Source organism: Micromesistius poutassou (genome assembly GCF_964030765.1).
Source record: "Micromesistius poutassou genome assembly, chromosome: 11".
In the NCBI taxonomy this organism is placed as follows: domain Eukaryota; kingdom Metazoa; phylum Chordata; class Actinopteri; order Gadiformes; family Gadidae; genus Micromesistius; species Micromesistius poutassou.
Window position 1 is genome coordinate 16,492,829 of NC_140281.1, and position 27,500 is coordinate 16,520,328.

General features: G+C 43.6%; 3 protein-coding genes across 4 annotated transcripts in view; 2 read left to right on the plus strand and 1 right to left on the minus strand.

The window, feature by feature from the left end:
• The window catches only part of smpx (small muscle protein X-linked), an 8,666-nt gene extending 1,717 nt beyond the window's left edge, over positions 1-6,949 (minus strand). Inside the window, exons 1-4 of the mRNA XM_084475403.1 lie at positions 6,827-6,949; positions 3,350-3,409; positions 788-874; positions 313-470 (exon numbers count right to left, since the gene is read on the minus strand). Coding sequence (XP_084331529.1) covers positions 321-470; positions 788-874; positions 3,350-3,385 — 273 coding nt within the window. The 5' untranslated portion in view covers positions 3,386-3,409; positions 6,827-6,949 and the 3' untranslated portion in view covers positions 313-320. The remainder of the gene's footprint in view (positions 1-312; positions 471-787; positions 875-3,349; positions 3,410-6,826) is intronic.
• Positions 6,950-10,486: 3,537 nt separating this feature from the next.
• On the plus strand, positions 10,487-20,343 carry mbtps2 (membrane-bound transcription factor peptidase, site 2). Its single transcript, XM_084475496.1, has 11 exons — positions 10,487-10,797; positions 11,367-11,515; positions 12,295-12,433; positions 12,707-12,810; positions 13,186-13,313; positions 14,618-14,736; positions 15,231-15,411; positions 15,855-15,952; positions 17,169-17,370; positions 17,865-17,940; positions 19,419-20,343. The coding sequence occupies exons 1-11, from the start codon at positions 10,723-10,725 to the stop codon at positions 19,639-19,641; spliced, it is 1,494 nt and encodes a 497-aa protein (XP_084331622.1). The 5' UTR covers positions 10,487-10,722; the 3' UTR covers positions 19,642-20,343.
• A 1,883-nt stretch (positions 20,344-22,226) lies between these two features.
• The window catches only part of phex (phosphate regulating endopeptidase homolog, X-linked), a 21,709-nt gene continuing 16,435 nt past the window's right edge, over positions 22,227-27,500 (plus strand). The window contains exons 1-2 of one of the 2 annotated variants that reach the window (XM_084475245.1): positions 22,227-22,263; positions 27,228-27,284. Coding sequence is in view for 1 of the 2 variants with exons in the window: in XM_084475244.1 (XP_084331370.1) it covers positions 22,437-22,575; positions 27,228-27,284 (196 nt within the window). In the remaining variant the exon portion in view is untranslated. Of the gene's footprint in view, positions 22,264-22,374; positions 22,576-27,227; positions 27,285-27,500 lie in introns of those variants that run through there. The other variant, XM_084475244.1, reaches the window with a different exon arrangement.

Consider the following 27,500-nt stretch of genomic DNA (forward strand, 5'->3'; position numbering starts at 1 on the left):
TGCATGTCGTTGGCGTTTGTAATTCTATGTTTATACCATTAATTTAATCTATCCATAATACTTCCCCGATATTAAAGCATTTCAGAGTTTCAGAAAGATAAATATAACTAAAAGTGTGCGCATTGTGTTAATAACAATAAATATATAATAAATAAATTAACCTACAATGCCTACATTGTGTATGACAAAAAATGTATCTCGTTAAAGTTAAACGTTATGGCAGGCATTGTGATTCTAATGCAGTATAATTTATGTTAATGTTAAGGAACACAAGTGAAAATGTGACATTGTTTCCGCTCTAAAGAAACTCACGTGAGTCCTTATTCCTTGGTGACCAGTCGCAGTTCACTCTTCACGTTCTGCAGCTCAGACAGGTTGACCGCGGGACCGGGCAGCTTCACGGCTCCCGGTAACGTCTTCTTCTCGTCAGGTGTCGTGGGCGTGGCCTGGGGCAGGTCCGGCGGCGGTGCCTTTCAATCAAGACAACCCCGACCAATGAGAATGTAAAAAATAAATGAATGACTGCTTACTACTGCTGGTCTGACGTTGGCTAGGTTAAGTTAAACTAAACTAAATGACTAAACAAACTGTGTCAGCTCATATTGTTTTTGTATTAGTGCATATGAGATGTTTGTGTGTGTGTGTGTGTGTGTGTGTGTGTGTGTGTGTGTGTGTTGTTTCTGTGTGTGTGTGTGTGTGTGTGTGTGTGTGTGTGTTTGTTTCTGTGTGTGTGTGTGTGTGTGTGTGTGTGTGTGTGTGTTTGTCTGTGGGTGGAATCTTGTCTCACCTCTTCTGCGTCTACTGTCTCCTCTCTCCTCCTTACAGGATGACCCGCCCCCGGACGCAGAGCTCCCATCGGGATGTTCAGGTTAGCCTGACGGACAGCCAGAGCAGCCAATCAGATGCATTGACAGGTGCTTGACACCAAAAGCAGCCCAATGACAGCCCCCTCACCCAATCGTGGGCTATCGTGCGTGCACGTGCCTGTGCTTGTATGAAGGTCTGTATTTGATTCTAAGTGCTTGTGTGTAAGTAAGTAATTCAAAACTGTATTTTAAATGTGGCCTTTATTTTCTTAAATGTTTGAATTTCCCTTGCGTCCTATCTTCGAAAGCTCGAGATACTTAATTCTGAAATTGAGATACTGACTACAAGCACGAACCCTGTACCAAGTGTGGCCCACGTCTATAGCCTCTATGATGTAATGTGTTTTTGTATCGTACTGTACTTGTATATATTATATATACATATTATCCTCAAAGCGTATATTTTGTACAGAGACAGGCCGTAGCACCAACCCTAGTCCTGGAGAGATGGTAATAATAACGACGATAATACTAGTATAATATATAATAATATAATAAGTATAATAACTAAATCACACAGTGCTTTAGAGGTAATTCAACATATTTGAGGCCACCATATGATAGGGGATCTATAGCTGACTTAGCGGCTAACAGGCTAACTGTAGCTTTCATAAAGGCTTTCATTTAAGAGTTAGCCTGCAGACACAAACATGCACAGTCACTTACTGTTATTTACATTGGTATAAACAGCATTCAGAAATGCTATACTATGCAATGGAATAAGACTGCAAAAAAACAGGCCTCATTCACCTAGCGGCCATATTAGCGGGATGAGTTAACCTGTTGGAATCTTAAGAAAGACTATGACCACTCGATGTAAAGGCATTCAAAACCCCAGCTGTCTGGGGATCAGACATGGAAAGCAAAACCAAAGCTAAAGCATGGATTCTAGAAGGTTTCCCAACAAATCAATATGGCCGCCAGGTAAAGAAGGTCTAGTCTACATCCTTCCTGCTCGTATATGCCAAGAGCCAGGTTCGATTCCCCATGCTATTATGTGTATGCACTTGCAAGAGGAGGAGACACATCAGGGAGGCTATTGGTCTTCTTTCTCCACTATGTGACTGAATCTTGACATTCACACTTGACTTGACATTCAAAAATTGCTTGTCAAGAGAAGCTAATTTACATCTTCTCTTAAAACCTTTTTTTGAGTTAAGTAGTTGATTAATATGAGAGAGCAAAAGAGAGAGAGAAATTGAGAGAGGGTAAGGGAGTAAGAGAAGGGGAGCTGATACCAGGAGCTGATCTAAAGGAGTATTAATAAGTTCACTATCAATTAACGCTCAATAGGCCAGATCAGACAGAGTGCGTTTTAGCAACCTGGGGCGGCTTTTTGTAATTGTTTTCAATGAGAGTGAAGCGCTTCCTTTGCTGCTATTGCATTGCTGTGCACCTCGAGTTGAAAAAACTTCAACTAGTCAATTGCATTTATTCCATTATCATTTGGTGGTTTCTTAGTAACAATAAAACAAAGATGCAGCAAGCTGCTTTTCTTTTTGTTTAAACATATCAAACACTTTATGCTAGCATGCTGACGTTCTCCCCAACATTCATAAGAACTTCCTTTGCGCATAACCAAAGATCAAAGCTCATGCTCTTACTAACTTAAACATAATGTCCAAAATGCCTAAGCCAAACCTTTATTATAAATGAGGAAACACACGCTACACCAACAGTTACAGCCCTAAAACTATCGCTGAGTCATGATTATGTTGAAACGATTCATTAGTTCTCCAGAACAAGGGTTGGTGAGAGAGAACTCAACCCTGTGGGTGTGGATGTGTGTGCCTCTGTGTGTATGTGTGCAAGTGTGCGTGTGTGTGTGTTTGCGTTTGAAATGAACTGTAATGTTGCCTTGGTCTAACCAACCCCTGGCCATGAATTTAAATAAAACACAAATTATTAAAAACTAATGAGAACACACACTTGCATCCAGATTACTTCCTTTTTGCATCCACTTTGCTATGTACACTCCACATTGTATTTGCCTTTGTCAATAAATACGCTGATGTGGCTGAACCTCTTTGTTTTCTAAGTTATTTGATTTTATTGGATGGTACATATGGATGTAAACGGTATAATCAAAGCCTGTAGCCATTACATAACATAGATCAATTTATAGAAAAATATTGGATAGCAAAAAAGAAACAATACCACTGTGTTTTCAGAATAATCTTGGTATTCCGAAAACATTTTTTAAGTTTTTTTTTAACATTTACATTTTTTGAAGACCCAAATACTGTAAAATATATGTTTGCTAGGAAAATAACATAGCATTATTTTCTCTGATATGACACAAAATAGATAAATGAGATCACATGCATTATCCCATCGAGGGACAACATCAATTTTTTTTTAACTTTAATTAATAATAATACCTACAGTTAACAACATTAATAATTAGTATTTACATACACATCTCACATACATGCCAACACGCACAAATTCAAGTAATTTGATGCAAGCGGATATGTTTTTACCTGAAGGGCTTTGACGTTGGATGAAGGTTTGGCCATTTTCCCCCAAGGAAGTCCGGTCTCCTGCACAAACACACACACACATCCAAACACACATGCACAAACACACACAAACACAGAGATCACCTGGTTTCAGTCTAAGGGGGGCATTGGCTCATTGTAGAGTCTGTGTGTGTGTGTGTGTGTGTGTGCGTGTGTGTGTGTGTGTGTGTGTATGTGTGTTAGCACTCTTTTTAAGTTAGCTCTCTTTCAGTTGTTTTCGAGGCCTTGCATATAGCATTACGGTTGCTAAGCGACCCTTTCAGAGAAAGGCTCCTGCCTTGAACTATTCTCTAAATCATTCATTAGAGAGAGAGACAGACGGAAGGACAGACAGAGAGTCAGAGAGAGAAAGAGATAGACAGGCAAATGTCTATCTCATGGAAATGGAGGAAAATGTACAGACAGACAGAGAGATAAACAGTAGGACAGATATTGAGAGACTCAACAGAGGGAAACAGAAAGAGAAAACATAAAAGAAAAGAGACATGAGGGACAGCCTTCCATAGAAAGTGAGAGCCGGTATTTGAGGGTCAAACTGTATAATATGAATTTCCTTCTAACTGTCCTTGTGCCAGAGGTGTATGTCAGACAGAAAGTAGAACTGAATCCAAATAGCCACCACAAGCGGACGCACCCACACAACAGTGCACGATTGTGCTTACACACACACACACACACACACACACACACACACACACACACACACACACACACACACACACACACACACACACACACACACAAACACACAGTCAGGCTTTGGAAATGCTGACTGTGTGCCGCCAATTAAAATCCAACTAACTCTGAAGGTGAAGGTGATTGCTCAGTCTGAATTTTCCCTTTTTGGTTGACTTTATCCTACTGTATATTGACAGATTAGGTGCTTCATTCCCATTCTACTCTGCTAATCTTAATTCATCCCATTCCATAATGAATAATCCCATAGACGAAAACTACCCCTCCAAACAGAGCACAGGTTACCTAGCAAACATAACCTCCATGAACTCTCCTTAGTCTTTCTTTCTTAAACCCTTCATTTCTTTCTATCTTTCTTTCCTCCAGGAGGTTGTGCAAGCTGTTGTAGTTATTTAAGACCTTGCTTGTTCCCTCTTCCTAGAAATTCTCCTTTCATTCATTGTTGCTCTCTTCTACCTCCCCCCTCCTCCCTCTTTTGGGCTATCTTCTCTCTCCCCCTCCCTGCTCCTCCTCCTTCTAACTATACATCCATGCCCCTCCCACCTCTCTCTCCGTCTCTCCCCTATCTTCTTCTCTCCTCCCTCTCACGTCCTCTCCCTCCCCTCTCTACCTCTGTCTCTCTCCCCCCTCCACGTTCTTACTACACATCCGTGTTCCTCACACCTCTCTTTTTATCTGCTCTCTCTCCTCTCATCTGCTAGCTGGTAGATAAACACAGTGCTTCTCAAACGCTACAACTTTCCATGTCCTACTTTAGCTTATCTGCAAGTAGCTCAGAGGGTACTGGAAACCAGACCAGAGCAAGAGAGTAGGAAAGACCGACAGAGAGAGAGAGAGAGAGACAGAGAGAGACAGAGAGAGAGAGAAAGACAGAGAGAGAGACCGAGAGAGATAGAGAGACTCAACAATGTAAGTGTTTATTTTCCATTGCAAAAAAGTTGTTTGGAATTTAATTACCAAGAGCAAGAGAGAGTGAGAGAGAGAGAGAGAGAGAGAGAGAGAGAGAGAGAGAGAGAGAGAGAGAGAGAGAGAGAGAGAGAGAGAGAGAGAGAGAGAGAGAGCCAATGGTCCTATTGGCCAGCTGTTCTCATTACACTGCTTAGTTACCGTATCCAGGGTGATGTTTAAGTCACAACAGACCCAGGACTTTACTGTTCCTCTGAGTGAGATTACAAATTTACTGGAGGGCGCCAGTACAGACACAACTATATGTTACTTAATACAGGTGCATTCAAACTGTCCAGGCCTGTGTGTGTGATTATTGAAGGGACCGAACAGCTGCCCCCCCCCTCCTGAGATCACGAACTATGACAAGCCCACACACACACACACACACACACACACACACACACACACGCACGCACGCACATGCACACATGCACACACACACACACACACACACACACACACACACACACACACACACACACCAAACGCATGCACACACACACACACACACACACACACACACACACACACACACACTCCCTTTTGGCAAACATAAATTATTAAAATCTCTGAACATTGAAACCCTTTAAAACTCTATTAGGTAATCCAACAAAGAGATCTCTGAGTGTTTGTGCTTGTGCTTGCAAGGATGAGTGTGTGTGCGTGTGTGTGTGTGTGTGTGTGTGTGTGTGTCTGAGTGTGTGTGTGTGTGTGTGTGTGTGTGTGTGTGTGTGTGTGTGTGTGTGTGTGTGTTTGTGTGTGTGTACGAAAGGCCAAAATGGTCACAAGTACGCCTCTGAGGTGTGTTTTGATTTGAATCTACACAAAATTCAGCTTTTAAGCTTTCATAACTTTGCATCTTATGGCATATTGGCAAACCTAACGCTGTCTAATTCAGCGTTTTCTTATAGGGAAATTAGCTCTGCTCCGCTCTCCACTCAATGGAAACCAAAGTTGGACCAGAACAGTCCATTGCAAATCTCTCTATAATTCTCAGCAGAGATAATGGAACTAACTTGTCATTTGTAGCTTACCTTCGATAAAATGGTGATATGATGAAGATGCAAACATCAACAATTTACTAATATAGGCCTACCGTTACCCCTTCAATGATCTGTTTTTCTATGATTCCAATGATGTTCTGCCTCTTTAATGGCCAATGGAGCTATCTTATTAACAGTCACTCACAACAATGTCTTTACTCTTGTTTTCGAATGGGTTTGTTGGTTTGAGCAGGGTGACTAACCTAACACTTTAGCCTAGACCTCTTAATCCACTCCTTAGTCACTCTGAATAATCTATTGTGGAGCAGAATGGCATAAAGGATGCCATTCAATGATTAAATATAATGCCCCAAGTACCCAAACCTGCTCTCCCAAGCAACCCAAACATTAGCATTTCAAAATTATTTGGACCAGGTTACGCAAAAGGTTATGCAACATATCCTAGGACAAGCTAAAACCTTATTTGCCTTTCATATGGATAGGTCACATCCTAAAGATCAGATAAGTATTAAATGAATGCTACAGAAGGCAGAAATACAAAACTTATTGATTCACCCTAGTTGGGACCCCCTTGGTCTTCCATAGTGTGTGTTACAGTATTCAGTGTTACGCTGGTAGGCTACGTCAGTTGGATTGGACAATTTCCAAATAAAAAGGATGACTTAGAAGACGAGAAATAACTTGACACATGCACATATACATGCACACACACTCACGCACGCACACACACAGACACCTAACCACACACACACACACACACACACACACACACACACACCAAGTTACTTACCTGTTGATGAAACTGTCCCTATGGTAGCTCAAAACTCATTGACTGCCTCTCTCTCTTTCTCTCTCTCTCTCACTCTCACTCTCTCTCGCTCTCTCGCTCTCTCTTTCTCTTTCTCTCTCGCTCTCCTCTCTCTCTCTCTCTCTCTCTCTCTCTCTCTCTCTCTCTCTCTCTCTCTCTCTCTCTCTCTCTCTATCTCTTCATGTGTCTTTGCCTCTGGTGGAAGGATTCCACTCATAACTGGGATCGTTCTGTCTATTAATAGCAGAATGATATGCAGTGGGGACTGTTTTATGTCCCCACACACTCACATATATAAACACACACACACACACACACACACACACACACACACACACACACACACACACACACACACACACACCCAAAGACATTAAGTCTCACCAGCATTATGACCCGTAATTATACACCACTAAACATACTCACAATTTACATTTGCATACAAAAGTCAATCACATACATACATGCATGACAGCATGCACATGTTGTAACTCTATCGTACACACACACACACTCACCCTATCCTTTTCTCTCCCTCTGTGCCCCTCTTGCATTCTCTCCCTCCCTCCCTCTGTCTTTCTCTCTTTCAACAGATGTCACAGAGGGTGAACACAAATGAACAAGTCTCAATTGAAATAAGCATACACTCATCTCAGAGAAGTTCTCAACCACTGACTTTTTACACAGTTGTATTTTGTTTCCAATTTGTTTAGCTCTAAACAAATGGAAAACAGAGGACCAGGCCTCTGTGACCTCATAGCTTGCTACGGGCATTGCACACAAGTAACACAAGCATGTATCTCAGCTGACCAACATTTGTCAGGAAGAGAGGTCAGTTACACCAGTGAGATAAAGCAGTTGCAGCTAGGCTAAACTAATCTAGATAGCCTGCAAACACAAAAATTGTCAACATGAACAAATACAAACACAATAGAAACAGGATGGCTATCGTATCAAAAGGAAGACACTAGACTTGCCCTGAGCACACAAGCAGCTGTGGAAGAGCTGGGAGAGGCAACCTGTCGGCGTGTTGTGTGTCTTACCTGTACAATATCTTACCTGTCTTACCAAGACAGGTATGCTATTTTTTTTAAGACAGGTGAGATGTTTTTACCAAGACAGGAGAAATGTTTTGACTGAAGCCAGCCAAGCTGTTTTGAATTAAGACGGGTAATTTGTTTTTTCAAAGAAAGGTGAGACGTTTTTCAACGAAGACGGTAAGATATTTTACCTAAGACAGGTGAGCTGTGTTAAACAAACATTGTGAGATAGTTATAATGGAGAGAGGTGAGATATTTTACATTTTGACCACTAAGATGTATTTAACAAAGACAGGTGATATGTTAACATTAAGGAAGGATCATAATGCATGTCACATACAGGTACGACTTTTTCTGATAACAACAATATTGTGCCGGACAAGACTCTTCACGGAAGCAGCTGTTTTAGTCCTGCGGTTAAACTGACATTTCTCTCCTAAAACCTCAGCGACTAAAATGGCACTGCCCTAATTCTGTTTCTGACACACAAACACACACACACACACAGCAAAGAAATGATCATGAGCAGGAATACGTGAAGAGTGATAAAAACACACAATCTCCTGCATATGCATACACAGACCACATGCCTAGTTGTACATCCCACACAAGTTTAAGTTTGGTGTGTGCATGTGTGGGTGCTTCTGCATATATGTGTGTGTCTGTATGTGGATGTCTGCATGTTTCTGTGTGCATGCGTGTTTGTGTGTGTGTGCGTGTGTGTGTGTGTGTATCTGTGTGTGTGTGTATCTGTGTGTGTGTGTGTGTGTGTGTGTGTGTGTGTGTGTGTGTGTGTGTGTGTATCTGTGTGTGTGTGTGTGTGTGTGTGTGTGTATCTGTGTGTGTGTGTGTGTGTGTGTGTGTGTGTGTGTGTATGTTTCTCCTACCTTGTGGTATGCAGCCGTGCTATGCCCTACCTCTTCCCTCTGTGGTCCTCCTCTAGTACCTGACCTGCTTCCGCTCCTCCTGATTGGCTTAGAGACAACGAGCCCCTCCCCCGAAGGAACCCAATTTGGTGTCAGACATTCTGAGTGCGAAGGAGACTCTCTTACTGCCATTCAGAATGGCAGTGACCTCTCTCGCTGCCATTTGCATACGGAATCAATGTAACATTAGAACTGAAGGAGTGTGGGTTAGTCTATGTGTGTGTGTGTGTATGTGTGTGTCGGTCTGTTTGAGGCTTGTATGACTTTCAGTTCGCAAAGCTTTACATATGCATCTCTATGTATTTGTGTGTGTGTGTGTGTGTGTGTGTGTGTCTGCCTGTCTGACTTCCTGTTTCTGTTTCAGCACATACCTGTATAGGTGTATACATGTGTGTACTTACAAACTGTACTTACATTTCTAGCTACGTTTAACAGTCCCGGGACCCTGTGTGGGCCCCTGTTATATTCTATATTCCTCCAAGTGGTCCGATGTCTACCCGTTTTCGGTCTGGCGTGGCCCCACAGCCAGGAGAACGTATCCAACAGGTCCGCTTTGTCTTCAACGAAGAAACAAATGGCCTTCAACAAGGAGCTGATTTAAATACAGGAAGATATTCAAATACAGCTATCTATTACACTGACTTTGTTCTGTCAGGGGTGCATAGCTTCACAACAACGTAGTGACCACATTTGTCTTGTGTCCCAGTGTGCACATGTAATACAATGGCCTGTGGGCTTGTGTGTATATATATTTGTTGCCATGAAAATAACATTACAAATAATGCATGTCGATTTCTGTAGATTTCATACAGTTTAACTATTCAACAGTTTTGTCGAAATTCAATGTTAACAATAGTATGATTGATGGTGAACTGTGATTAGGAACATGAATGCAAATCAAGCCAGCCATGTCAATGTAATCTGCCCATCTGACTAGGCCTATGTCATGTCCACTAATAGATTTATGACCCCTTCCCTTCAACGATTAATTTTACTATGAGTCATCCTTGAGTCATTCCTTCGTCATGTCAGGTCTTGTCAAGTTGTGTTAGGTCAGGTCAGACAGACTCTCGTTTTTCAGCTTTTTATTATGGGTCACATGAACATGAACACTACAAAGGAAAACCTCAGTTACTAAAATGTTTGGCAAAACTGACTTGTGAAAAAAATCTAGTAACACGCATTATCTTTTAATCTTGCTATTTTTTTAATCAAAATTGTGTACAAATTGCACTAAATACAAAATCGAACTAAAAACGAAGGTAGACTCTACAATCTTTATTTCTTTATTATTACTTTATTTTTAAGACAATAGGCTGTTTGTACAAGATGATAATGTAAATGAAGATGAGGACAATAGGTTATACGTTAAACTTATAAGTGAGTGAAACAAAATCGAACATCTGGTTGGTTTTCTGTCGTCTTTGTAAATGTATTTTTTTAAACTTTTAAAACATATAGGCCCCCCTAGACAATACAATGGTTAAAAAACAGTTCCATTTTTTTCCTTTAAGTTGAAAAAAAAACAAGTTATTCAATTCAAACACTAGTTACCGAAGTTGTCTGTTGTGCTTATAATAACATTATAATCACAATTGAAAGCACTACTCGATTACTCTGTACTCGATTTAATGCACCACTCGATTACTCTGGTCTAGCTGTCAACCCGGCAGCACTGCGTCGCACATTGGTGACGTTTGTTTGACTCCTCGACGCTTTTCACACTTGTTTTGGATTATTTGCTCTCATCCAAACCGCATAAACCCCACACCATGTGTCACAACAACGTATAGCATCGCGCGCCCCTCTCTGTAGTCTGCCACGACGTCAACAACGAGCCTGAGACATGGAGACAGGCTTATCCAAATCGTGTTCTCTCATGTTGGCTTGAGTATTCACATCAGTATTCACGATGATTCCCGTTCCGCTGGTGGTCTGTGTGCTTGGAGGTTGGTGTGCTGTCTACCTCACTGATTCGGTCCTAAAGGTAAAACACACACGGCTGTGTACAATAAACACTTTGCTCAGAGATGTGTGTGTGTTTGTTATTCGCCAGTGGTCGTCAATGGCTAACATTAGCATGAGGAGATGTCACTCAGTATGCACATGCGCAGATAATCGTCTTTAATAAATCACATTTACCTCATAGTCTGAACACAATCATTAGCACATATAAAATGCATATAGTTGGTGCTGTATTGTCTCCCATATTGTTGTCGCTCTACGGCTGTACTCTGTCTTTGGTGAAATAGCCACCAAAGCCCTGTTCCCAACAAGCTTGTATTATAGTTTGATGTCTCGGCACCTACTGCACTCCTAAACATCCCTCGAAGGAGGCATCTCTGTTCTGTGTCGCTTCAGAAGGTTTCTTCCCTCTTGGATTTGGATATGTTTTTCCTTGCCTTTCAGACAGGTTAGGCTTAGGATGTGTAAACAAATGTTGCCTGTAAAACTCTGACACTGTCACTATTATTAAAAGCTACAACATAAATAAAATGGACTTGATGTCATGGCAAAGGTTTACAGGTTAACCGGCACTATGTCTTGGTTCCCTAGTCTTCTGGGAAACACCGGAACAGCTACGAGGCATGGCTTGGCGGCCACGGGGTCACGTTGTCCCCGTTCCAACTCCGGTGGCAGACTACCATGTTCAACCGTCTGTTTGCCTACTGTGCCCGACTCAACCCGCATGCTCTCTACCTATGGTAAAAAAAAACGCTATAACTACAACTAATGTCAACTAATGTCCTATACCTGTACCTTTTATCACTCCTACCCCCTCACCTCACCTGGACTATCTTCCTCCAACGCCCCTCTAACTGCATGCATCACTACTAATTCCACGTCTACCTTTGCAATGTGATTGTACCTTCTACTGTGGTTATCTTGTGTAAGCTACATCAAGCAAACTGTCACACATCAGTGTATTGAAAATGTCAAAGAGCTCTATTGCTCTGTGCACAAAGGCACCCTGCAGTGAGGAACTGTATAAATGTTATTGAAGTGGTATAACAGTAGTAATGTTCCATACATTGGGTTCACTTTAACATGACACGACTTTCAGTCCAGACTTTGCCTCCAATTAACCATTGATATGGCTACTTGTAGTACTAAAATAAAGTAGTACTGAAATAGTAAAAAATACATGCAAAAACAATGGTTATTTTATTAATTTGATACCTTTCTTTATTATATTAGATTTATGCTCTACGTGTGTTACGATATTACTGTACACTGGAATTGCCCTTCAGGGATCAATAGTATTATCTTACTATGTATCACCTTCCAGTGGCAGAAAGACGACATTGCACCCTAAACACAAATCAACTGACGTCCATTGTCATTTACTCAATTACTCTCCATTTTATTTTTCCCTTGCTGATCATTGTGAAATCATTTTGACAGACTGTCAAAATAGCTCAATGTAAGGTAAAACCCCTTTGTCCCTACTCCTCCAACCAAGCACCTCCCTCCCCTCCTGCAGGTTCAGCAGTGGGGTGGTGTTTGGGGTGATGGCCATGGTGGGCTCGGTGGTGCTGCTGGCCCGGACCCTGCAGCAGACCCTGGACCAGATGACGTCGGACAGCCCCCGGGTGGCCGGGCAGCAGGCGTTGCAAGTGGTGGTACGTACATGAAGCTTTGGGATGGGGTCATGTTGTACCAATCAGCGAGGTGATGGTTGGTTATGGAATAGTCATGCAGTTGTGGATCCTGGGTGTTGGCAATGTTAGTGTCTGTTCTGCAGTCTGTTTGTAGCTACTAGTCAGGTAGTCACTTAGTTTAATCAAGGTGACTCAAGGTGGAAAAAAACGGAAAGACAGATGGACATGTAGTCAGACAGATGGATAGACACTCACCTGATCGTGTGTGTGCTTTGTATGTGTGTGTTTGTGTAGATCCCAGGGGTCAACCTTCCCACCAGTCAGCTACTCTACTTCTTTAGTGCCCTGCTGCTGAGTGGGGTCATCCATGAGCTGGGACACGCCGTGGCCGCACTCAGGTAACAAACACACACACACACACACATATACAAACACACACATATATATATAAATATACAACTCACTCACTATCTCACTCACTCACTCACACAAACACACCCATAGGGATCGACCAATATGGATTTTTTAGGGCAGATACCGATACCGATTTTTCAGCCTTAGCCGATGACCAATACACCGATACCGATTTTCTTCAGCCGATATTGACACAATGATGATAACAAATGTTACAAGTCTCAATTTAAAAAAGGAAAATGTATTGAACTGTCTGTAAATCATGCCGGTAAAAAAAAAAAACGGTGCAAAAAATCGGCCGGCCGATATATCGGTCGATCACTACCCATGACAACACTGGATTGTCTGCGTGTGCGCAGGGAGCAGGTGAGGGTGAACGGCTTCGGGATGTTTGTGTTTGTGGTGTACCCCGGGGCGTTCGTGGACCTCTTCACCACCCACCTCACCCTGGTCTCCCCCGCCCAGCAGCTGCGCATCTTCTGCGCTGGTGAGACCCTGCAGCCCTGGACGGGGCTACGCTCAGCTGTGCTTTGCTAAAATCTACTCAATTTATATTGCTAAATTTTACTCTGCCTAGGTATACTTTGCTGAACTATCCCTTGTGCTATGTTTTGCTGGACTGCACTATACTATACAAGGCTAAAATATACTATGCTAGAATATGCTTTAGTATGCTATCTTAAACAATGCTATACTATGCTTTGCTATGCTAAACTATACTTTGCTATATAATGTTCTATACTTTGCTATCCTTTACTATACACAACAGTGCTATGCTATACAACCACCTTCTCCTTGAGAATAAAATGATCTCTTTAAGGACTACATCGCCGATTCAAACGGCTATAATGCACTACATTGTGGGGAGTATATGCAAATAATGTTTAACTTTCCGCCATGTTGGCTGCACCCAGATCTCTATTTGCCAGCAAAATGTTTGCATCATTGTGATAAAGGAGTGACAAGATCTGGCTGCAGGCAGCATGGATGAAAGCATTGTTGGTTATTTGCATGTACTGCCTACATGGTAATGATACGAAGCCAAGTAGTCCATTGAGGATGACGTATAGTGACACTCTCACGTGACCTAGATTATTAGTGGTGTGTCTTGAACGTAAGAGGTTTCAGGCCTGGCCATGGATGTGTATTGATCCTTCAGGTATTGATTTGCCATAGTGAGAGGACTAGGAGGAAGGACAGCACAGTTGTGTTATAAAATATTTGTTATAATTGGAACATCCACGAATACTTGGTGTCACGATCACAATAGAAAAATCTTATTTCTGTTTCAAGTTGGGTCTTTAAATGGCCCAAACTAAAGATGTTTTCCGGAGCCATTACAAGGTCCAGCCACTAGAGGACAGCAAAGTGCTGTGGCATGTTGAATGACTTCTGTGTAAGAGCAGTGTATTATGGGAGTGTTTCTACCTAAAATAACCCAAAACTATTTACGTACTCCAAAGCATTTAGGATAAACATGCTTTGTGTTGTGCTTTGTACAGGCACGTGCAATTAAGTAAAATGAACCCCCTTTAATTTGCTAAAAGATACAATATGTAACCTTTCCATATATGAATATCTAAATAAGATAATAACCACAACACTGGTATGCGACCCTTGTCTTGGTGTCACCTTTTCCATTCACCATACAGAAAATAAGTATGGAACCAGAAAAGAGGGTGGCCCTCATAAACTGTAATGACATTGCAGGAGGGCTTCCTGTTTTAATGATAAGTGATGCATGTGGCTTAACGAGGCTTGCTCTCTGATTGGCTGATCTCGTCCTTCCAGGGGTGTGGCATAACTTTGTCCTGTGTCTGGCGGCGCTGGGCCTCCTCTTCCTGTTGCCCCTCCTTCTGTTTCCTGTGTACAGCACTGGAGGCGGAGCTCTGATCACGGAGGTAGTGCAGGTGAGTGTGTCTCTATAGACGATCCCCCGTACAGCAACCATGAGTATGGTTCCTCCACTTAGTCTTATGAAGTCATCTCTGGGAAATATTCATAAATACATTTGAACTTTAACTTGAATCTAATTGATATACATTGAATAATAAATGGTAGAATTCAAACATTTTAACATTCCATATAATATGGAAAATTAATAGGAAGTCTAGAATACATTTTATAATTCTATATATATATATATATAATACTTATAATTCTAGCAAAACTTTCTTCTGATCCAATGTCAAAAAATGAAAAGTAATCTTGGAATGCATCTTCCAAACCCTTTCCGTTAAGACCAACTCTTAACGTAATATTCCAAACACATCTTATTACCCTCCTTACCGCAGGACCTCCGCATCCTCGCCCCCTCATTAACAAGTCTCCACCTCCCCCCCCTGACCCTGACCCCCTGCTGGCTCCTATGCCCCGCTGCCCCGTCTCTCTCCTTCACTTTCAGGGGTCCCCAGCGGACGGCCCCAGGGGTCTGTCGGTGGGGGACATCGTGACGGGCCTGGAGGAGTGTGGGGTCAGCGGGGCGGAGGACTGGGCCAGCTGCCTGTCTCTCCTCTCCCTCTCCCCCCAGACGGGCTACTGTATCCCCGCAGCCAGCCTGCAGCCCAGCTGGGCCCACGGACGAGGTGGGAACACGCATATCTACTCCCACCCGTCTATGTGTATGGGTTTCACGCACGCACACGCCTACACATACATCATACATCAAACACAAAAAGTACACGTACGCACACACATCACACACACACACGCACATCTGACACGAACAAACATGCATGGACACATAGGGACGCATACACACATCCAACACACACATACACACACATACTTGTCCTACACGCATCCAACATCTAACACAAAGGCATACATACACACACTATCTCGCACACTATCTCTCTCACACACACACATCGAACAGAGATTCAATGCATGCACACAATTATATCCAACCAAAACACCCACCCTCAGCTAAACATTTGTCTTGCTTCTCTCTCTCTCTCTCTCTCTCTCTCTCTCTCTCTCTCTCTCTCGCTCTCTCTCGCTCTCTCTCTCTCTCCCTCTCCCCCAGCCTACAAGCGCTTGGATGGCTCTATGGACTGCTGCAGCAACAACAGTCTGACTGACCTCTGCTTCTCCTACACCAGCCCACGGGACAAGGAGAAAGAGGTGACAAACACACACACACACACACACACACACACACACTCCGGCACAACCATACACACTCTGGCACAACAACACATACGCACACGTTCACGCATGCACGCGCATACATAGAGTGGATGAATTAACTTCAGACAGAAGTGCGTGATCAGCAGAAACCAGAAATAGCCGACTGCCGTCTGATTGATATGCAGTGTATAATAAAGGTGCCGTAGATGGGATAGTGAGCTATGATAACACAGTTTGCGCGAAACGGGATTGACAGGCAAGATGGGTTTCCCCCCGAACCAATCAGGTAAGAGATGCCCTGATTTTCAGAAACGAGCCGAGAGCGGTCTGCAATCTAAGTTGGCTCAGACGGGAGGCAGGCGCAACAGATCCATCACGGCGCATATCACTCACTAATGGCTGAGGGACGGCTGGGGCATTTCTAACAAATTACACTCAAATTATGGCTCTTACATCCTCCAGACGGCATCTCTTGATATTAGAGGTGATGTCTTGTTTGGCGCGCCGCACGACACCGTGTCCGCGTGCCAGGAACCGAGCGAGCACCAGAGTGATGAGACCTTGATGCTGGTTTCTATGGAACCTCATTGTCCATAAATCATTTCAATGTGTTTGTGTGATGGCCGTGCCTGAAATGAAGTAAATCATTGATAACGTTTGATGAATGAAGCATGTTGTGAATACTTCCGATATGGCAATATCAGCCACAGCACCGCACTGCTACGATGATGTAATATAATACACTGTGTTAGCAGAAACCATGGCGCTTGGGGGAGGGAGAGGGGGAGGGAATGAGAGAAAGAGGTGGAGGGTGAGGGAGAGAGAGTTTAAGGATGGTGGGGAGAGGGAGGGAGGGGGGAGAGAGGAAGGGAGAGAGAGCGAGAGAGAGAAGTGGGGAGAGAGCGAGGGGGGGGGGGGAGAGAGAGAGAGAGAGAGAGAGAGAGAGAGAGAGAGAGAGAGAGAGAGAGAGAGAGAGAGAGAGAGAGAGAGAGAGAGAGAGAGAGAGAGAGAGAGAGAGAGAGAGAGAGAGATTTGGGATAGAGAGCAGGGGAAGGGAGTGAGAGGGAGAGAGGGAACGAGGGGGAGATGGTGATGAAGAGAGAAGAGGATGGAGCGAGACAGCGAGGGGGGGGCGGGGAAGAGGGGAAGGCGACTGAAAAGGCATCCCTTCCTGCTCTGAACGCGCCCCTTCTCTCCCGTCCGCGTGCAGTACGCGTGCATGCCGGTGCGTAAGATGGTGACGGGCACTCCAGTCTGCCGCCGCGATGCCGACTGCCTGGCCCATGAGCACACGGGCGCCAGCGTGTGTGTCACCCCGTCCCTGGAGAACCAGACCCGCTTTATCCGCGTCACGCACCCCCCCAACACACACATGCTGTTCGTGGGCTACCCTCCCCACCTGCAGTACTCTGGTACGTAGCCCTGGGGGCCGTGTGTGTGTGTTTGTGTGTGTGTGTGTTTGGGTAGGCTAACATTATGTGTGTGTGTGTGTGGGTTGTGGGAGATATCCTCATTGTGTCATTGTTCTTCTGGTCATTGTTCTGATCATTGTATTCAGAACAAACTGTACCTGTGTCCTTGAAACTATAATTTTTCAGATAAATGTATCTGTAATGAATACTGTACTGAGAAACTTTTCAGTAATAAACCACTCAGTCCAGCAGCCGCAACAGACTCATGACATGCACGTGTTTGGAGGCTCAAAGGCACTGTTGCAGTATCTAAGCCATACCTCGTCCAGGTAGTAGCGGGCAAAGCCTGGTAGCTGTTTGCTTCAGGCTTATTCTGATAGTTTAGGCCTGGCCATAATCGTTAGCCATAATCGTTTTCTAATGACCTGCTGTGTTGGTTAGAGTGAGCTTTATTGTGTGTGTTGAGTTGTTGTTGTTGTTGTGTTGCGTTGCAGTGAGCTTGACCAACTTTGTCCCCCGCTTCACCTTCCTGCACCTGGATCTCCCCGTCTTCCTGGAGACCTTCTGCAAGTATCCTGCCCTGGAGGAGGCTAGCTTAGGCTGAATGAGGTTATTGTTAGGCTCCATGAAATCCATAAATATTAGTTTAGTTTAGAGAACGTTGGATTAATTATGTTAGGTTTGGATTCATCTCAGATCCAGCAGTCCTACTGTGTTATAGCAGGGCTTCTGATCCAGCAGTCCTACTGTGTTATAGCAGGGCTTCTGATCCAGCAGTCCTCCAAATACTTAGGGACCATAATAGATGATAAGTTGCCAGTAAGGACCAGTAATACCGACACCATCTATAAAAAGGGGCTGCAAAGGCTGCATTTTATGCGCAAGCTGAGACAATTTAGAGTGGATAGAGATATGATGTTACTCTTCTATCACTCTTTCATGGAGAGCATTTTACTTTTCTGTTCTGTTGCGTGGTATTTCTCCTTGTCAGTAACCAACAAAAGCAAACTAAGCAAGATAGTTAACATGGCCAGTAAGGTTGCGGGACAAAAGCTAGACAGTATGGCCATGACCTATGAAAGGAGGGCATTGAAGAAAGGTCTAGCAATTAGTGAAGACATGTCACATCCTCTACACCAGGCATATGAGGTGTTGCCATCAGGGAGGAGGCTTAGGCTGCCCTATTTCCAATCAAATTGTGCTAGTAGGTCATTTATTCCAACTAGTATTACACTTATTAACAAGAAATTACCTGCAGGACAGCATTTTAAATAGCACTATGCACTTTCTTTCCAGCTGGACTGTCACAGTATGCAAAACTGCACTTTACCATCCTACTTATAATGTATAGTGGGGTTTGTGTCCTCTGTCCTTATGTTGAGTGTGGGGGGGTGGGGGTGGTTGGCTGAGGGAAACTCTGTTGTTTATCCTGTCTTGTCTAACTGTCTTATTGTCTTTTTTTGTATAAATGTATCAGACATACTGCATGGCGCAGAACAATTTTCCGCAAGGACAAATAAATCTCTATCATCTATCTATCTATCTACTGTGTTATAGCAGGGCTTCTGATCCAGCAGTCCTACTACTGTTATAGCAGGGCTTCTTGGCAGAAAATGTAAGTATTCCTACAGTGGCCAGTCTACATGGTGTTAATTTTAAACCTTTACAAACCCTTTTCCAATTTACTACTGCAAATTAATCGAAAGAAAGTGAAACGCCCAAGTTGATCAGAGCTCCTCTGCCGTCAGACTTAAGATATTCATCTAAAGTCTTATTTGTGAGACTATGTTAGGATAGAATATATTAAATCAGTTTTGATTCGATAATGTTGGATGATATTATATTAGTTTCAATTGACAAGGGTGCTGCATATGTATTTATGATGATACGAGGGTAGGTATTCATTCAGGTATTCATAAAAAGCTGCATTGTTTTATCTCGAGTTTTGAACGGCCACATGTCTCATGATGTGTCAACCTACTGTTTTCCGTCATGTATATGGTCAGAGAGTCCTCCCCTACCACCCCTTAACCCCACCGCCCCATCAGATACGTGGTGTCCCTCTCCGGAGCGCTGGCCGTGGTCAACTCCGTGCCGTGCTTCGCGCTGGACGGCCAGTGGATGCTCAACGCCCTGCTGGAGGCCACGCTGGTCTCCGTGGTAACGGACCGCCAGCGCCGCGAGCTGATTGGCTTCTTCCTGCTGCTGGGCGGCAGCGCTCTGCTGGCGGCCAATGTGGCGCTGGGCCTGTGGATGGTCACCGCCCGCTAGTTCACACCCCCTTCCCCCCCAGCCCCGCCCCCGCTGAGGAGTAAGAGTGGATCTGTAGTTCTGTGGGGACCATTTGACTGTCAAGTTGCATTCTAGGACTACATTTCCCAGCATCCTCCCTGCATCCCCCCCAGCACTGTCCCAGCACTCTCCCACTGACTTTTCTGCCTTTTGTGGTTTTCACTTCCAAGAAAAAATAAAATAAAAATAAATGTACTAAGAGCTTTACTTACACGCACACACACACACACACACACACACACACACACACACACACACACACACACACACACACACACACACACACCTGTAAACACAGGCACACATACACAAACACGTTGTATGCACAAACTCTTCCATACGCAGTCATGCTTAAAGTCAACTGCTATTAAGGACTGTTTACAAGAACTGCAGAATCAGTGTGAAAATGTTATATTTGTATATATTTGAATGAGAATCTTAATTTGGGCACTGTACTAAGGATTTGACTTGTTGATGGCGAAAATATGTAAGTGCTACCATAAACCGTAAATGTGCGTATGCATCGAGTTGACTTCAAAACCCAATATCACTGGAATCAAGAAAGACCTTTTAATTGATTTTTTAACCCTAACGACAATCTGTTAAGAATATGCCTTTTGTCCTTTCATCAAAATATTAGAAAGTCTGATCTAGTCATGCCAATAAACGCATCCCGGGGCCTTCCACCAGATGGAACAGCTTGTCCTTGTATGAGTCGCTCTTTGTTTCTCACTTCATAAGGGTCAGCCTTTACGGCGGTCTAAAGGTCTTCTCCGCCACGCACACACAACCTCCCCGATGTGTGATTGTTAATATGCAATGTGTGCTTGTGTGAGAATGTATGACAATGTGTTTGTGTATGCTCAAACGTGTGCGCTTGTCTTAGATATTCTTATAGGCTTTGATGGAGGGTTAACATATACAGTATTTGAATGAGAGTATGATTGAGCACGATATAGTTGTGTTTTTTTGAACGTATGACACTGATAGATTTATGTGTGTGCTGCAGTATGCTAACGTGTGTGTGTGTGTGTGTGTGCACGTGCAACCCGCACACATGCCATCCACACGTCTCCGCACACACTTCCAGGTTTATCAGCAGGGAGCCTAATGAAGATGGAATTGTAAACAGAATGAGGAAGAGGATGGTAAAAATATTTTGGCATTGTGAGAGGAAAAATGTTCCCTCATATTTTTCAACTGAAACCCAATTAGTATGATTGTTTTGAAAATAATTGATAAAATAGCCTTTGTCATTAATTATGATCAATTGTAGTGTAAAAACGAGATTTTCCAGGTTGGCTGGAAAACAGTGAAATCACTGATGATTCCCACTGGGGCCAACAAGGCTATAACTAACATGAATTTAAATGACAGATTTGGATTACCAGGGACTTGAACCTAAAATGCTAATAAATGAATAAAAGGCTTCAAATGAGAATAGAAACGGGAGTCCCACCGATAACCCCCATTACGAGGAGCAGAGCTCAATCAGGCCCGTTTCCCTTACAACCGTAATGCATTGTTGAGAATCAACGGCCATGAACAATAGCGTTGTGGGCGGTGGGACACTGTGATTAATGGGTGTTTATGTTTCCGTCTTTTTTTGTTCTTGGAGTGCAGGAAGTGAAGTCTATATAAGGACACTGTGGTCTAACCGTCTCAAACAGTGCTGAGTGTCTGGGGAAAGTGTTCTCGCATGGTAGGAGGTTAAAGAGCAACCCTAGTCAATCTCTCTCTCTCACTCTCACACTCTCATTCAAAGGGCTGCACTGTAGCGGCAAATTTTCCTTTAAATTGGCAAAGCACAAAAAGTAATATATAATACAACACAGGACGCAAAATATGAATAGCACAAATAACAAAAATGTCTGTCTGTCTCTCTCTCTCTCTCTCTCTTAAAGGGCTTTACTGGAATGGTAAACGTACATTTACATGACCAAAGCCCAGGGACTTTTGGGGACGGGGACGGGGATGGGGGGGGAGACGTTCATATGTTTTTTACCAGACCCTACAATGTCATTACTGCTGGATTAATGAGTCATGACCATCAGCGGTCTGTCCATGTTCCTCATGGGCCATCCTGTTCCATTTACTTCTGCTCTGGTGGCCCTTTTAATCTGATAAATGTCCCAAGCAGAGCGCCCCTGTGCTCTGAACATAAGATTAGGCACACACACACACACGCACACACGTACACACGCACACACGCACACACACACACGCACACACTGTGGCTGTGCTCTCCCTAGAATTACCAAGCAATTAATACATTTGCTTCCAAGCGGCCCAATCGGCAGACACAAACACTAGTGCACTGGTGGACAACAACGGCTGTCTGAAACAACAACAGGTGTCTGCCCACACAGACCATAAAACACTACAATAAACATCCATCAGGTGATTATCTGAAAGCCTGGTTCCCTGTTCCCTGTTCTCCTCCTCTCTGAGTGCAGGGAGGGAGGGATCACAAAGAGGAGTGACAGCAAAGAGAGGGATGGTTTGAAAGTGGGTGAGTCAGAGAGAAGTTAGAGTAGACCTCAGAGAGACCGAGACAGAGAAAGAAACCTTGAAACGCAGACAGAGAGGAGGGAAGGACAGGTAGGAGTTTGGAAAGAAGGGGAAAGTGGGACTTAAGTGACCTAGCGGTTGACTCATCGTCGGTTGGCTAGTGTGTCAGTGTAGTGAAGAGTGTTCGCCAGCACAGTGTGTGTGTGTGTGTGTGTGTGTGTGTGTGTGTGTGTGTGTGTGTGTGTGTGTGTGTCTGAGAGAGCATGGTACATACAACCATGGAGTCTGAGCCGTTAGAAAGCCGGAATGTTCAACTGCTCAAAGGCAACAGCCGTCTGCTGAAGGCTGCACTGGCCGTGTGTGTGTGTCTGTGCTGCGTCCTGCTGCTCGCACTCATACTGGGTGAGTACACACACACACACATATACACACACACACACACACACAAAAACACACAGACACACACACACCTAGACACACACACAGATTCCCACACACAGTCCCACACAGACACACACCTGGACACACACACACACACACACACACAGTCCCACACACATGCGCCCATGCATACATCTATCTACATAATAGATACAGACAGATATATACATACACACGCAGACAGCTTCTCAAGCCTTCCTCCTGTGCCAAACGTTGTCATTTGCAGGGAATTCCATGGAAGCCCATGATGAGAGTGTACATGGAACGCCGTAGATTATAGCATACACACCGGCCTTAAAATAGCCCCGCCAGAACACACACAACACACACACACACACACACACACACACACACACACACACATACACACACACATACACATGCTCATGCATGCACACATATGCTCACACAGGCACACACACATACACACACACACACACACGCTCGCACGCGCACACTCATGCTCACTCACTCTCTCACCCATGCATATAGAAGCAGGCTTGTGTACACAAAGTGGCGAGGTTGCAGGTCGGCCGGGCACTGTGTGGTGTAGCTTGGAAGCTGCGTGGTGACCGACTATTTTGGGGGACTGGTTTACAGTTTCATCATCTCGGTGTGCGTAACGTGTGGCCACGGTGAATGTGAGCGACAACACACACGGCGCAATGAGCCACAGACCTGGGGGACTGCAGGGAAGGCAGTGTTTTGACTGGGCTCCTCTTGTCCGACTTCTGGCCAATAATGTTTTATGAGATGGTTGCATCCTGTGTGGACGGAGATGGTGTGTCTGTGTGAGCGTGCGTGTGTGTGCGTGTGTGTGTGTGTGTGTGCGTGTGTGTGTGTGTGTGTGCGTGTGCGTGTGCGTGTGTGTGTGTGTGTGTGTGTGTGTTTCCTGTTCACTGAGAGCATGAGAGGACAGTATGTGTGTGTGTGTGTGTGTGTGTGTGTGTGTGCGTGTGTGTGTGTGTGTGTGTGTGTGCGTGTGTGTGTGTGATTGTTCACTGAGAGAGTAAGTAAGAGAGGGTATGGGTGGGTGTTTTTGTTCACCCCTTCCTGCTTCTTGGGTGTATTATGGGATGAAATAAGTATTGTTTCTGGTAATTAAGGGGCGGCAAGATTTTTGTGGTTGCTCTGTGGCGTAATTATATATGTGTGTGTATGTATATATATATAGAAATATATATATATATATATATACACACAAACACACACAAACACACACATGCACACACACACACACACACACACACACACACACACACACACACACACACACACACACACACACACACACACACACACAGTTCAATAATTAATTTAGACTAGCTATAATATTGCTACTTTTTATAAGCAAGCAAGCAGTGTTAGTGTCTTTGTATGTGTGTGTGTGTGTGTGTGTGTGTGTGTGTGTGTGTGTGTGTGTGTGTGTGTGTCTGTCTGTGGATTTGGGAGGATCCTTTCTTTATTCTTTCTTTATTCAGATCCCCATTAGTTTCCACAGCTGTGGTCGCTATTCTTCCTAGGGTCCACATAAAATAAATAAAAATATACATATAAATAGACATATATAGACATACAGACATATAAACATACATACAGTACAAAATCCTATCTAAACACACAACACTTTAATACATTGTACAAACATCGTTACCTCTCAGTAAAAAGACCTGACAATATGCAATGCATGATCATTTTTCACGTTTATAAGTTCAGCAAGCATGAAGAGTCAATCCTGTTGTGTGGTTTCCCTCAGCATCTGTTTCAGTGATTTTTTTAATCTATATTTACCCTTGATGCTTCTTATTTTAATAGGTAAGTAATTCCAATGACTCACGGCTCTGTAAATGACTGCTTTATTCAGTTGATTTGTTTTGGGCTGTGGGAGGTCAAAACTGCCTTTCCTGACCAGTCTAGTCATATGACTGTGCCTTGAGCCGGTCTGAAAAAAAATTCAGGTTTCCGATCAACAACAGCATTTTGAGTAAACCTTACAAGACTAGATGGTACTTTAACAGTCAACCATGACAGACTATTGTGCATCATCATGACGGGAGTTCTAAAAGAACATCTTGCCAATCTTGCAGCTCTATTTTGAGCAAGCTGGAGTTTTTTTTATGTTTTTTTGCAGCGCTGGACAAACACAACCATACAGAACCCAAGTGAGAGAGAACTAGAGCCTGAATCACCTGATTCCTGACTGAGGGTGTCACATAGTGAGGGCATTTTCTTGTCATAGCAATACCCTGTGTTTTTACAGCAATGTAATCAATATGGTCAGACCATGACAATTTATCATCTATTATAATGCCAAGTAATTTCATTTTCCTTACCTTCTCTGACTATTGGGATATCACCCATAGATAGATTTAAACAGGAGTCTCTGGCAAGCCTTCTCTTACATACCAATAACCGTACCAATAACCGTACCAATAACCTTGCACTTGCTCTTAGTGATGTTCAAAATGAACAATCCTGTGTGTGTGTGTGTGTGTGTGTGTGTGTGTGTGTATGTGTGTGTGTGTGTGTGTGTGTGTGTGTGTGTGTGTGTGTGTGTGTGTGTGTGTGCATGTGTGTGTGTTAGGGGGGTTAGCGAAGTGTTCAATTCAGGTCAGCGGACTGTAAGGCTGTTGCAGGTCAACCTCTTGGCAGAGGGAGAATGTGTGTGTATGTGTATTTTGGGCTGCTTGGGTGAAAGAAAAAAATGCTTTGACCATTATTTTATCTTCTCCTGAAGTAGATGTTCTTAATGCATCTGAAATTTCAGCCCCAGCATTGCAGTATGTACAATATGGATTATACAATGTACGGTAGTTCTCCCCTCCCAATTATTCAAGTTGGTTTGGCCCATGTTGAGTCTTTTCTTGAGCTTTAACAGAAGAGAATCAGTAAACAGAAGCGACAAGTGTCGTTGATTGTGGAGGGCAGGAAAAGCCAAAGAGGAGCTGAAAAAGCCAGAATTAAAAAAAGAAGGGCACTGGAGGAAGATTCTGCCAAATGTGCCAAAATAAACAACCTGTTTAGAGGACAGACACAAGTTGCAGCCGGTAAAGAGAGGTGGATCTAATGATTCATTTGCAACATAAATCATTTAGCTATTTGTGCTATGTTTGCAATGCCAACCTGAGCATACAAGCTTAAACCAATTCATCATTATTCTAGTTTATTTTGTTAAGCCATATGACGAATCACAAATATAATTTGTGAAAATGAACATGTAAACTCCAGCATGATCTGTGTAAGTTAGCCCAAGCAATAAAGTAACCCCTTCTTTTTTGTAGCATCAGAAGAGATAAGCCAGTCCGACGCTGAATAGGCAAGACTGGACAACATATTTCATGTAAAATATAAAAGACAGAACAAATGTGATAGATAGTCAATTATATCAAATATAAAATATTCTGTAGCCTCAGATCAGCAGTCCAGCCTGCTGATGGTGAACCCAAAAGACATGAAGAGGAAAGGACTGAGGGGACAGGTAGAGAGGACTTAATGTTTTTTTTTTTCAATTATTTGATATAAGATAAACCACACATATACAGTAACTGACATGGTGCATTGAAATTATCCCAAATATGTAATGGGTTAACATTGTATGTTTTATATATAATTGATATTTAAAGTAACAGATCCTTGAGGTGGATTTGTCATTTGGCAAACATTGATCCAATATCCAATAAAAAGGGATAGTACAAGTTTTGTGCTGTTCATTTATGCTAATTCTTCCATCACTGGAAAAAGTGGGCCGGTATGGGCCTGAAACTCCCGGGAAATGGGTCCCACTCCGGCCCTGGTATGTGCTTCTATATGTTGAGGTCTGTCTGTCTGACTACTAAATATAGACACTATACACTATATTTATACCATACTACAGTTATAATGTTGGTGTTCATGTTCACTGTTTACCCAACATTTCCTCCCAGTCCCTCCCAGTGAGAGGCTGGCTGTGGTGCTGGGGGGGCTCATTGAAGCGCCTCTCATGCGTTCAGAATGGAGGGGCATACTGGTTTCTAAACCGGCCTCCTCCCTGCCACTTAGAGCAGCCTGGGGTTCCTCCTCTGATGGGCCCAGGCTCCGCCCGCTGCATAAACACACAACATACCGCATGTCACCAGGCAACTCTGGTGCTGTGCTGGTGCCGTTCCACTTCAAGCCAAACCCAAGGGGAGGCATAAAGTGAGCCGTGACTTGCTGAAAATGTCAGTGGGAAGGTCACCTTTTGAACCATGTTGAGTTCAATTCAGTCGAATGGTGTGCGTGTGTGCATGTGTGCGTGCGTGCATGTGTGTATGTGTGCGTTCCTGCATACTTTCATGCGTGCGTGTGTGCGTTCCTGCGTGCGTGTGTGCGTTCCTGCGTACTTACGTGCGTGCGTGTGTGTGCGTTCCTGCGTGTGTGCGTTCCTGCGTGTGTGCGTTCCTGCGTGCGTGCGTGCGTGTGTGCGTTCCTGCGTGTGTACATGCGTGTGTGTGTGCATTCCTGTGTGCGTGCATGCATGTGAGTTTCGACAGATGTTACGTGTGAAGATGATAAGGCTCACAGTGAGTGTTATGCTGAACTAAAAGGGTTTATTTGAAATCATCTTTGTCCCTCTCTCATCGTTTTCTCTACAGTTGCTCGAAAAAGCGAGGATCAGGAGTTCTGTCTGACACAGGAATGCATCGAGGCAGGTAAGGAGCGTGTGTGTGTGTGTGGTTGTGTTTGTGTGTCAGCTGTTACGTGTCAGAGCTCTGATTGGCCATTTATGATGGCATTGATGTTTCCGGCTTAAAAACAGAGGAAATGTATCGCAACACTTGCCATGTAACGATTTGTTGTTCACACTGATGTTCATAAAGGCCCGTAAAAACTGAGAGAAGACAGAAGGTAGGAATAACAAAGAAATA

Excerpts from the sequence above, each read along its gene's own strand:
- mbtps2 (XM_084475496.1), top strand. The coding sequence starts at position 10,723 with ATGATTCCCGTTCCGCTGGTGGTCTGTGTGCTTGGAGGTTGGTGTGCT. Across the intron at positions 12,811-13,185 it reads CACGCCGTGGCCGCACTCAG|GGAGCAGGTGAGGGTGAACG; the intron begins GTAACAAACACA and ends GCGTGTGCGCAG. Across the intron at positions 14,737-15,230 it reads TGATCACGGAGGTAGTGCAG|GGGTCCCCAGCGGACGGCCC; the intron begins GTGAGTGTGTCT and ends CTTCACTTTCAG.